We start from the raw sequence: 13,072 nt of genomic DNA on the forward strand, positions 1-13,072 counted from the left end.
GAGGGGTCATCTCCCCCAAATGCCAATGGATTGTCAACCAATCCAACATTTAAATCAGCATCCGATCGACCAGCAGAGGAATCTGGTATAAGACTACCAGACCCCAAACCAGCATCCGGAGCCAATGCATAACCATTCAATGAAGATGAGCAATTCATAGGACCATGCTGCAAATGCACCAATGCATCTGACACATCTGCATCAGGACTAAATAATTGGAATCCTGGGCCAGCCTGAGTTCCAGGTGGTAAGGACCACAAACCAAAATCATCATCATTAGGGAAAAGTCCTAAGCATGAATTACCACCAAGATTAGTGTGCTCTTCATTATACGAATCAACAATTCCAGGCGGTGGCACCGAGTAACCATCTTCAGTTTCGTTGTTCTTATAGGTAATTGCAGGAGATACCAATAAATCATTATCTTCTTCAGAATCACTAAGAACAATAACTTCTGCACCACCTACCTGAGCAGAAGTGTTATTTGCAGTATAATCATATGATAAATTAACATTATTGAGATATGGAGAATCCATCTCAATTCCGTTGGTGGTACTACTGCTCATTGGAATAACCACTTCATGATTTCCAAATACCTCTTTCAATCTATTACCAGAAGAGGTGTTTGTGTCCTCAGGTTTGCTGACTTCCCAAAGTCCATCGCGATTCTTCCTAATGCCAAGCTTTAAGCCAGTAGGACTGTCTGAAACACCCTCCTGTTTGACCAGCTTCAAAGCTTCCACTCTTCTGCCTTCTCCATCAGCCGAAACACAGAGGGACCCGTCAGGGAAGTGCCATTGTGCAAGATTCCCCAACTCCAGGCGCTCACTTTCACTCTTGGTCTTAACACGCCAAGAACCATCGGGCTTCACCTCAATATCTGTAACCTCCTCACCACAGTTTGTCATCTGTAACAGCAAAACAATTTAATTATAATCATCGCTCCATCAAATATACAATTTACAAAGACGAATTATTTTGAAAAATACCCGAGAAGTGATGCGATTGAAATAGGGATCAATAATGATATTCTCCAACGCATAGTTTTTGAGACATATTGGGCACTGCCACTGCAGAAACAATTTAATGCTTATCAGAGAGGAAAGAGGAGATTACTTGAGGTGGATTAGGCACACCAACCATCTTTATTACAGTATTACCTTCCTTGACCTTTGGTTCATTTCCACAAAAACTTCAAGATCAAAACATCCCATGTGAATACAAGGCTTGAATCTACCTGCAATCTTCATCCTTGAACCACTCATCTATTTCACCAGAATGTAGAAAAATTTAGTACCTGAACTTATTGAACAAAATAGAGTAAGAAATCCCAAACATGAAAGCCTTACCGGACAACGAAGGCTGATGCTAAAAGTGTCTGAAACCACTTCCAAATCACTGTCACTGTCAGCATTATCATCTTCATTTCCACCTCCAACACAACGACGAACTCGTGCAAGAGCATCATCAAATTGTTCACCTTCAGGTTCCTTTGGAATTATGTTTAGGATCTGAACAACAGATACTCAATTATTTCACAATAATGGGGAAAAAAATAATCATACCAGAGCAACAGCTACAAACAAGAAAAAAAAATCAAATCATAACTTAAAACTGTATTTGACCAGTAGATTTAACAGTGTGACAAGCCCTAAAGTGAGACAGCAATTACACAGAAAATCCAGTTAAAGTCAGTATAATTGGTTAACAACCAGAAACCAAATCTATTTATCTAACTTTTCAAGAAAAAGTAAGCTTCGATGTCTGGTGGACTAGACACCAAAAGCTTAGATTTAGCTAACTGAACCAAACCTCAAATGATCAGGATTTATGAGGCCTGCACAATTTGCTACCATACGTTCCATTTTATTTGAACAAACATCTTCCTTGGTACCTAGGCTAGGTGGAACTTCGGTTCCAATATTTGTGTTCTAATAGCTATTGAAAAATCGCAACAGAAAATAAAAAGGAAAACAGTTCTCATGTTCCTAATTTTAAGAAATCAACAAAAATAGAACAAACATAAGAACTTCACTCCGTCATAGTTGAATCAGGAATATTAAGACCTGTGCTCAGAATTCTGAATTGGAAGTTAAGATTCATAATCAATTTTAAAAGTATTTTTTTTTTACAATTTACTAAGGCATAAAACGTATTATAGAAATTAACTTTTTGAATATTTTATTCTTTGGAATCATTAATTTCCTTAGATTTATTTCCTTTTATAATATACGCTATAAACAGTTGCTTTGTGATCCCCTCTCTCCGAAATCATAGAAACCAAAACCCTATTTTCCCACTAACCCATCTACTGTTCTCTGCCGCTGTCAACCTCATCCAGAAAACTGACCCATCTCGCAACCCACCACCCTTGCAACTGGTCCACTGTCCAACCACCAAAGGCTCACAATCACGGGGGTTGCCACCCTCCCACAGTCATCGCTGATTTACTGCATCTATCAGTCTGGACAGCATTGATAGTACACCCTTGATCCAAGAGATTTGTCGTATTTACAAAACTCTACACCAAGAAGATATGGTCACACTAGCCATCACTTCCTTGCCTTGTTTGTGGAGAGTGGCTGTTTAGTTCACAACCCTCCAAGATCTACCACTAGAACTGCATCATCACCACATAGTCGTCGTTTGGCTCCAAAATAACCAAACCATAGGAATTCTGTGATTCTCACACAATTACATCAATTCAACACATGATTCTTCTGATAAAACAGCAATATTGATTGATTGATTGATTGATTGGGTGAGACTTCCATTATGTCACATGAATCAAATTGCAGCTCAGATTATTTAGACTACAATGCTTTGGATAGATATTATAAAGAGGTAATTAGACAGCAAACTCTCCATTCCAATACAAAGCTGGATTGAAGGTACACATTCAAAGAGTTATATTAGCATTTTAATCAGCTTAGAATACAATATACCTGTTGCATGCTGCGCCTTTTAACAATACGAACCCCCACACAAAAAATGCGAGCATCACATCCTGTTAAGGTAATCTTATTAATTCCGTCTTTTGTATATGGCGTGATCTGACAAGGAAAAAATACAGTAAGACATTTAATAAAACCAGAAGAAATCTTTTATTGCATAAAAACTATATCCAATAGAAATGGCATTTACATAGAAAATCAGCCCTTGTTAGAACTAAAATTGGTACAACATAATTGACAACAAACTTACAATTGGACCATCATCACGCCCATTAGCCCCAAGTAATTGTGAACCAGGTCTGTTAATTGCACGAACAGGAACACCTGTTCAAGGATAGAGTTTAAAATACAACCACAATGAAGACCACTCAGTACACACACATTTGATGTTTAACTTTAATGAGCTTAAATTTGCTCAACAAAATATGAAATTCAAAAATAGATCAATATAACTAAATAAAATCCAAACTGGAAACAAGAGCAACTTATATAATTATATTAAACATACCATTGACCTGTAGGTCTGTATACTGTGGCCACTGCATCCTGAATGAAACCTTGTCGTTCAGAAGCATACACCAAGCCTAAATATGGTGTCATTAATAACTGAACAAACTATATAAAAAAAGTCTACCAATTAATCTACCAGCACTTAAATACCACTATTAAAACCAACCTGAATATCAAATTCTGGTTTTGATACCAAGTCCTTGTCTGCTCTTGTCAATTGAAATGTTCTATCCACACTCTGCATTGGGTTGGATCTGAAAAAGAAATATGAGTATATGATTAAGGATCCATCTAAAAGCCACATTGAAAATTAAATTTAACCATAGAAACAGATAATTGATTGCATGGGACATGGTCATTGGGTATCACAGTGTGTCTTGAGAAGAAAACCAAGTTTCCTAGCCCACCACCATTTTACGGAGATTTAAAAGCATTGGTATGAGCGGAACAGAAAAGAGAAGCCAAAATAAGTTTCCTACTTGATCAACAAAAGCAAATTCAACCGCTAATGAATTTTATTGAACAAGATATAAATAATAGCTAGCATTAATATTATGATCAATGCAAAGTGTTAAATACTTGTTTATATAATATATAATACCCCAAGAACTTTGAATCTATCACTTTTTTTTACATCTTTCTACCATTGTGGAGATTTAGTAAATTATACATTCTCAGTGATACTACCTTCTACCAAATTCCAAGGCACACAACATAATTAGAAAATGCATTCACCTGGCCAAGAGACACAAAAATCTCAATCACACGAACTACATCTAATTTCAATATATCCAGTGTACTCACCCATCAGTTGGATTACTTGTTATGCTCAACTTCACAGGAAACAAGGGGTGTCCCATTGAAACCCAAAACCTGTAACAGAATAAACAGAAATAAATAGATATATAACAGCAAGAAAATGAAATGCTAAATAATATGAGTAGAAAATTTTGGTCAACTACGAGAATACAGCAGATAAAGTAAGGGAAGAACCATTCAATATGCCAGGCAAACAAAAGAACAAAATATTCAAATCCTTGATGGGAAAGATAGTATATAATTTTGAAGCAACAAGTTTAGTGGCAAACTCAATAAGTATCCATGTAGGATAGAGATAACTAAAAGATTACTACTAAAACCACTTCATCATAACAACGGTGAAATCAACGTCAGGAAATTCAAGATCACATTATAGGCAAATGTCAACCAGCACAATCCCTTGAAGGCATAAACACATTATGAAAAAATTCAACTTTATTTTGTCCATTGCATATTATATATATAAACACGAAGGAAATGTAAACATACGGGTCTGCACGGCTGAGTCTGCAGAGTTCACAATAAAATTTATCAGGTACTGGCAGGACACCTTCCATAGGTTTTTCTGGAACAATAACACAATTTATGTGCTGCCACACATGGCATCGTGGATCGTCACACTGCAATAAGATGAGAAAAAAAGAAATTCCATAATGAAATGTCGAATATAGGAAACAAGAGGTCCTATTGAAAGTACGTGCAATTTAAAAGAACATCTGCAAATGCACAGAATATATCGAATATTACACCTTGACCAATGGATCTGTATCCAATGTACTTCCGCAGATACAGCGAATCTTTGTATCTGATTGAAAGGAATCATCTTTTTCACCTTTAATTTTCACATTACTGCTATCTGAGGCTCCCTGTCCCTTTGATGCAAGGTCAGTGGCACCAGATATCTGCATTTTTCTGGGCCAAGAAAAAAAGGTGAACAAAGAACCAACATAAACCAGACACAAATATATGCACCGCATATGACTATCTAAGTATTTTATATCAAACAGAATACCATCAAACTTGTTGCCAAGACTTACCTATACGTGTCGTCCACTAATTTTGCCACCTGTTCTTTTCCAATAGCATTCTTCTTGGCAAACATTTTGGATACTGGGGGAAAAGTGACAAGTTGGTTAAGTTTAACAGAACAATGAGAGAGGAACACAAGAAAACTAACTCCGCATATTAAAATCATGAAATAGTGCACAAATGCCGAATAGGTCAAATGTTTATGATTCACCACACTGCATCTGGGAAAAAGTTGCCAAGATTCCTAAACTATGTCAAACCAGCTTTAAACATAAATTTGAGGCACAAATAAAGCCATGACGGGAACAAACAGCTCAGAATTTTCAAACCAACAACAAGGGCTAACTATTGCCACAAATGAAACTACATGACCTTACCAAGAGACTCCCATCAAAACTTGAATAAAATTCAACACAAACTAAAATTGCAAGTTCAGCTAGATATTGGAAAAACATGTAGAAATTTTGAAGGAATTAAAAATTTAATTCCTGACTCTGTTATACTTTTGCTGTATATGGATTTTATCTAAAATTATTATAAAAATAAATAAAGAAACATAAGGCAGTGTTAGATCCTAAGATTGACCTACTTTTCGTTTGTGCATATAGTTTTTACCTTGATCATCTGAGAGCATAGATAGTATCCGATCAACAAGATCCTACAAAAGATGAAGAATCAACATCATTCATTGTATCATCCTAAGATTCCAAGACATCAAAAGGCAATAATGCATGGGATTCAACCCAAAGTTACAACAGTCACAAAAACAAAAACATTATTGCCTGTATTCATCAATTTTAAGAGTAGCAGACTCATATTAATAGTGAGACATGTATGCTCTTTACGCACGTAAGATGTGAATGCAGTAATCCAAATTCAATTAACGTAGGTGAAAATGGCAAAATACAAAAGATCAGATTGATAAATCAATGAAAGAAATCGTGGTTCTGATCTGTTTCGCATCACCCACATTCCACAAGAACCACGAATCAGAACATAAACACTATAAATTGGGGTTTTGGAGAAAAATCCATATCAAGTTTTGTTATCTCACCTGCTTTTTTCCCTGCTTTGAAAGGCCCAACTGCGTGAGGACATCTTTGAGCTCTTTTATTCGAAAATATGCCAATTTTTCCTACAAGAGATGCCATTAAATCAGTAAAGTCGAATGACAAATCACAATGATTAATATATCGCAGTGCATACAACCCAAAAAAAAAAGAAAAATGCCACAGCATGAAGTATTCAAACCATCAAATTGTCCATGACCATGATGTATCCGCTATTAAATTACTAGTTTACATTGTCATTGGAAAAAAAAAAAGAAAAAGGAAAAAAACGGTTAATGAAAAAATGGAAAACATAAAAGGGAAAAAACGATAAAACCTTGGTTAACCATGATAATTCCCTATAAAGAAACGAAACTAGATAAAAACTAAAACCCAACCAATGACCAAGAGTTCGAGGCACACGAGGCAGCTTCCTGAAAAATTGTCTTTCGGTATCAATGTAAATCAAAATTCAAAAAATCAAATTCCTACTACAGGTCCCTATTTCCTCTAGTCCTCGGATAGCCAATCACCAAGAAAAATCAAAGATTTACTCTGCATTAATACTCTTACAAAATAAGCCAAGCAAGCATACAATTTGCACCCAAAAAGTAGTATCCAGAGAATCCATTGAACTAGCCATTACCAAAAACCAAATTAAACCACACAAAACGGTAACCAGTTCCCTCAAGTCATGCAAAATTAAATGAACCATTTCCAATTTACTAGGAACCCTCTAGAAATTATGTTGAGGAACTATAATACCATCACTAAATCAGGATCCCAAATTACAGAAGAAAAATTAAAAAAAATCCTAAAACCTTAAAACCCCACAACTATATTGTTAAGGTGAAGCCTTTAATCACTTACCTTGCAACTGGATGCCAAATCCATCTCCACAAACCCGATAATTCAGCACAGGATCAATCAATCGAACAGCAAAGGTACAGAATCTAACGCATGCTGACCCAACCAGTCTAATCAAATCAACCCAAAAATTAAGAATCAGCAATCAATCAAATCACAAAGCAAAAGTACTACAAATTCTAAGTAAAAAATAATTAAAAAAAGGATAATTAACCGCACAAAAAGAAAAAATTGGAGGCCAAATCATAGAAATAGAAATTATTGGGAATTAGGGTTAGGGTACAAGGTAGGAGTATGTATGCTTACACCGACTTTGGGGATGGTGGCTGGTTTGATGGCGTGTTTGTGTGTTTTTGACCGAAGAGAATAGAAGCGAAAAAGAGACCAAAACCAGAAAAATGAATCTGCACTTAACAATGCCAAAACGAAAAGTTTCGGACCTATCGCCGATTATTCAATCCGGTTTTGTGCGGCCAACAGGTCCGGGTTGCGTTTCCCTGCGCTCTCGTGCAAAGATTATCGTGAATGCTACTTGAATTGTTCAAATCCCTTTGGATTAAGAATAATCAAATAACATTCACCATCCAATAATATCAATATGGATTTGGACTAAATATGAATTTTATTTTTAAGAAATCTCCTATATAAAAGAATTTTACATGAATATTTAATTTTATGATATTATTGAATCAATCAAATAATTAATTTTAAAGAATTTTATATTATTATTCAATTAGATTTTTCCGTTTAAATTATTTCTTATAAAAATTAGTTATTTGCTAATAGAATGATGGTAAACACTTGTATGCAATTATTTTTATATAAAATTAATAATTAAAAATTATTAGATAATTTGATATATTTAATTAAATTGTATAAGAAGTAAAAATAATTATATACGAATTTTCAAATGTAATAATATATGACTGGTAAAATTCTTTTATATATTTTTTTTATTGTTCACTCTAATGACTAAGAGACTAATATATCATAAATTGAATTTCTATTTAAAGTTTGTCAATGAGTTATTGTATATACAATATCGTAGGGATACACATGGGTCGGATTCGTCTTGACCAAAACTCGATCTTAACTAATGATCAAGTCTATTTTTTGAAATTTTATCCGATATTAAACTCAGTAAAATTACACTATTTTTTTATCATACTAAAATTGGGTCTATACAAGGTGAAATTCGGATCTTGATAAACTTTATGCCAAAAATTATAATAACATTTATTTATAAAAAGAGAAAAAACTTACTTGTTATTGAAAAGTTGATATACATATTTAAACTTGAGTGTGTTTATAAATTTTAATTTTATGATTCTTTGATCTATTTTTAAGATAAAATCTCAAGGCCAACACTTTCATTAAAATCTAGTCAGCACTTAATCATTAAAAAAAAGTGTGTAATATCATACCATTAGATGTGATTTCACATCATTAAAAATATTAATGATGATTAATTGATGGCTACAAATCACAAAATATGCTGATCTCCTATTACCACTATTATTTACAATTCAATAAGTTTGATTAAAAATAAAACAGTAAGATTCGAATTAACTTAAAAAAATATATCTTTTATAGTTCATCACGACATCACCAAAGTTTGGATATTTTCTCTTTTAAACCTCTAAATTTTTGAAAATAATTATGTTATAACATTGCAACATTCACATAATAATTAGAGTATAATAATAATTTAAAGTCTGATAATAATAATTAAGTCAATTATAAAATGGCATAGTCTAATTTATATCTCAAATGACATAATCTCCCCATATTCACTTAAGAGGTTGTAGATTTGAGTCTCTTTATTTTTAGTAAAAAAAAAATTATTAGACACCAAAATACATATTTAAAGTCTTATGAGTACAAAATGTATTTTTTTCTATGCAGGCTCAACGGGACGAGTCTGAGTGAACCGAGCATTTATCCGAACCCGATTTAATAAATTAGTTGGACCATTTATTAAAACTTCAGGTCTTATTGAGTCACAACGAAGCCATGCCAAATTAGTTTTAAAGTGATTGGATCCGAATCGATTATCGGGTCGGACCGATCCATTAGCATCTCTACATCACGGAACTCAAATCTCCAATACTTATTTAAGCGGACAAGTAAATTGACCAATTAATCAACCTAAACCACTTATAAAACTCTTTTATAGCATATTAACAATACATGAAAGTTGATTTTTTTAATTCATCATTTAATAAATTTAATTGAATAACCACTATTTATAATTTTTTATGTTGTGTGGAAGCCTATTAAAATTAAACTTTTATATTATTTATAATCATTTATAATACAGTATACATGAAGTAAAGACTCAAATTAGTTATTATTAAACTTCACTCCTAGCTAAATTTAATCTTGAATTTTTAATTAATCCAATGTGATCTTTCAAATTAACATTCTTAGCCCAAGTTTATTCCTCTGATGAGCTTCTCATCTTAAATTCTTAATTATCTTCACTCTCAAATCTCGTAGCTCTCTCCTCCGTTAGATTTAGTTAGTTTAATAAGAGATGATATAAAAGGGTTCTTTGTCCCAAAAACCTTTAGTCTTGTAGTTTTTTTTGTTGTTTTTTGTGCGGGCCTAGTGCCCCTTACACTTACCAAAAGAAAAAAAAGAAAGAAATTGTACCAAAATTCTCACTTTAAATTATTCCAGCTATAACTTTTTTTTTTAATTTTGATACTCTCTCGATGTAAAATAGTTTTATCTGTGTATGTAATTACGTAAGGCAGTGTTTGATTTCAAAGACACAGACACTGAGACATGGACACGTTAGAACATGTCCTATGTTTGTTTGTTGAGACACAAATCTTTGATGGACACGTTAGTACACAAGCATACACAAAATACATGTATTCAGTGTACTCCCAAAATATTGAGACACAGAGACACAAACAATTAGACACACTTATTTACTCTTTTACCCCTTATTAATTTCTTAACCTTAATTCTTTTTTTCTCTCTCTCCTTCTCCATCCACCGTGAATGTTCTCCTTCCTCCCTCCTCCCTCCTTTTGCCGTTGCATCCCGTGGTCCAGATTCGCCGTCAGTACTACATCTCCTCGTCCAGATCCACCGCCGCCGCAGCCGCTGCCGCCGCTGCATCTCTCCCTTCGTCCAGATCCGCATGCTGTCGCCGCTGCATCACCCACTTCGTCCAGATCCAAGCGCTGCTGCTGTGTCTCCTCCTTCGTCCAGATCTGCCGTCACCGCTATGTCTCCTTCTTCGTCCAGATTTGTCGCTGTCGGCTCTCCTCCCTCTTCATGATATCCACGGCCGCCTCTCCCTCTTCTTCTTTGAGTTTATCATTGGCACCTCTTCCTCTACCTTGGTTCTTCTCTTTTTCAGAGTTTGCTCTTGAGTTACCTTTTCCTCCACAGAAAAATAAAAATTTTTGTTGATTTTTTTAAAATTTTTGCTGATTGATTTGTGGTGAATCGTGCGTGATGATGAATCTGTAATGGTAGAGATGGTGGATGATAATGGTAGCAATGGTGGCTGATTTTTTTTATAAGGATAATATAGATTTTTTCTAATTTTATTGTGTCTTGTTCAATGTTTACCAAACACAGTACATAGACACTAATAATTTGTGTCCATGTCTTTAATGTCTATGTCTCTGTGTCTCTGTCTCAAGGGATACATAAACCAAACGCTGCCTAATATCACATCAGTGAAAATAATTATATTTTATATTGATCGCGTGAATGATCATAAAAAAAATATAATTGTCGATTCTATAAAATTATTTATACTGTTAATGTATCAAAATTAAACTCATAATATTTGAGCTGCAAATTAAAATGATCTTTGAAAAAATTTATTGTTTAAAATCGTGTCTGTTATATTCAAATTTTTTTAAGATTGTCCTTCTTTGTTCCCTCTTCTTAATTTTATTTCATCATAGTCACTATCACAACATCAATATCAATACTAACATAATGAAATAAATTGAATAATTATATCAGGGGCGAAGCTAGATAAAATATTAAAGGGGGGCAAAAAATATTTACATAATAAAATAAGACTAAAATAAAATTTTAAGGGGGACTAAACTAAAATTTACATATAATTTACATGTAAAAAATTAAAATTAGGGGAGGTCGTTGCCCCCCTTTCCTTATACCTGACTCCGGCCCTGAATTGTATTATATATAAAATAAAATTTATAGATTAAAATTAAACGTGTCTAATTCAACTCACTTTAAGGGAAAAAAAAAACGCACACATTATATATTTATAAACTATATAAATATTAGTATATTACATACTTAAATGATAGCTAAATATTCTGGTTGCAATTGGCATGCTACATTACGCATGATTCGATAAGATAATACTATATGTGATAATAATTTCCCCCATTTTAAAATAAATAAATAACTATGTGATGATAACTTTATAGACTTAATTTTTTTTTTTTGTTGACTTATAGCTTTGTAGACTATATATAGTTTAAGTGCACATTATTTAAAATTAATTTGTGTTTGTTGAATGATCAAATTAATATCTGCTTAGGGAAAATGATTATTTTGCGATATTGATATGGATTATTAAACCATGATATTTACGTGAAATTTCGGTCAAATTAGAAACGAAATTGCCTATTGCTAATTGTTTTTTGTTATAAAAGAAAACACTAATTAAAAAATAATAATAGCACATGTCACATCTTACTTGCTCACAAGGAAAAAAATAAAAAAAGAGAGAGAGAAAGAAATTAAGAAGATCAAGGTGTTCAAATATATATTTCTTTCATTTATTGGAGTATTTATTAAATCTCAACTCTCCCTGCATGCAACAAATTAAATAGATATTAGGTCTTAGTGCACAACAATAATTATATTAATAATGCAAATGCTTTTGGCTTTGTTTGAATATAGGAGAGAAAATAAAAAAAAAATAAAAAGAAAGAAAATGAAAAGACAGAAAATAGAAAAAAAATAGAATTATTTGCGTGTTGTTTGAATGAAAAAAAAATAGATAAAAAAAATAAAGAGAATTTTTTTTATTTAAATGAAAAAAATGAAAAAAAAATCTAATGATATAAAATTACATTAATATCTTTATAATAAAATAAAATATAAATATTTTTATTTATTTATATTTTATTGTATTTTATAAATATTATAAAATATTATAATTTTATATATTTGATTTAAATTATTTATCTAATACATATATAATATTTAAATGTGAATTTTATTATAATAATATATTAAAACTATTAAAATTAAATTGATATTGATAATTATTAATAATAATAAAATTATGGATAATATTGTAAATATATAAAAAGTAACATTTTCCTTCTTGTTTTCTTACTTGTAATGAATGAAAAAAAATTTTGATGAAATTTACACCAAAATGTTTCTCTTTTTTTTATTTTCTTTATCATCCAAACAAAGGGAAATAAAATTTTTTACTCACTTTTCTTCCATCCTTTTTTCTTTTCTCTTATTTTTCCTTAAATCAAACATAGTGGTAAACTCGAATCGTGTAAGGCATCATATATAGAAACCAAGCTAGTATAACGAAATAAATTCAAAGCTAAAAAAATGAATTTGAAGCATTTTATTTTATATATTATTTACGGCTATTTTAAGTTCCATGATTTCTTTAAAGGTTGAAATCTTGTCTTAACCATAATATTCAAACTAAATTCTAATTTCATTCCTATTTTTTAAAATATTTTTTTTCAAATGTTTCATTTCATTTCATTTTATTTATTTTGTTAAAATTAAATTTTTCTTTCAAATTTTTTTTCTACTGTTATCTTCTTCTAAATAGTGTTAATAATGTAGTTGTGGTAATTT

At 32.1% G+C, this 13,072-nt stretch overlaps 1 protein-coding gene across 1 annotated transcript in view; it reads right to left on the minus strand.

The window, feature by feature from the left end:
* Positions 1–7,731, minus strand: part of LOC107476932 (E3 SUMO-protein ligase SIZ1) — a gene marked incomplete in the record, with an annotated part of 9,250 nt that extends 1,519 nt beyond the window's left edge. Inside the window, 16 exon segments of the mRNA XM_016096880.3 lie at positions 1–908; positions 990–1,070; positions 1,161–1,265; positions 1,350–1,511; positions 2,946–3,053; positions 3,205–3,278; positions 3,463–3,538; positions 3,631–3,718; positions 4,269–4,337; positions 4,773–4,903; positions 5,033–5,195; positions 5,321–5,393; positions 5,928–5,970; positions 6,367–6,447; positions 7,232–7,338; positions 7,535–7,731. Coding sequence (XP_015952366.1) covers positions 1–908; positions 990–1,070; positions 1,161–1,265; positions 1,350–1,511; positions 2,946–3,053; positions 3,205–3,278; positions 3,463–3,538; positions 3,631–3,718; positions 4,269–4,337; positions 4,773–4,903; positions 5,033–5,195; positions 5,321–5,393; positions 5,928–5,970; positions 6,367–6,447; positions 7,232–7,255 — 2,186 coding nt within the window.
* Between the last annotated feature and the right edge of the window lie 5,341 nt (positions 7,732–13,072).

This window comes from Arachis duranensis, chromosome 3, assembly GCF_000817695.3.
Source record: "Arachis duranensis cultivar V14167 chromosome 3, aradu.V14167.gnm2.J7QH, whole genome shotgun sequence".
Classification (NCBI taxonomy): domain Eukaryota; kingdom Viridiplantae; phylum Streptophyta; class Magnoliopsida; order Fabales; family Fabaceae; genus Arachis; species Arachis duranensis.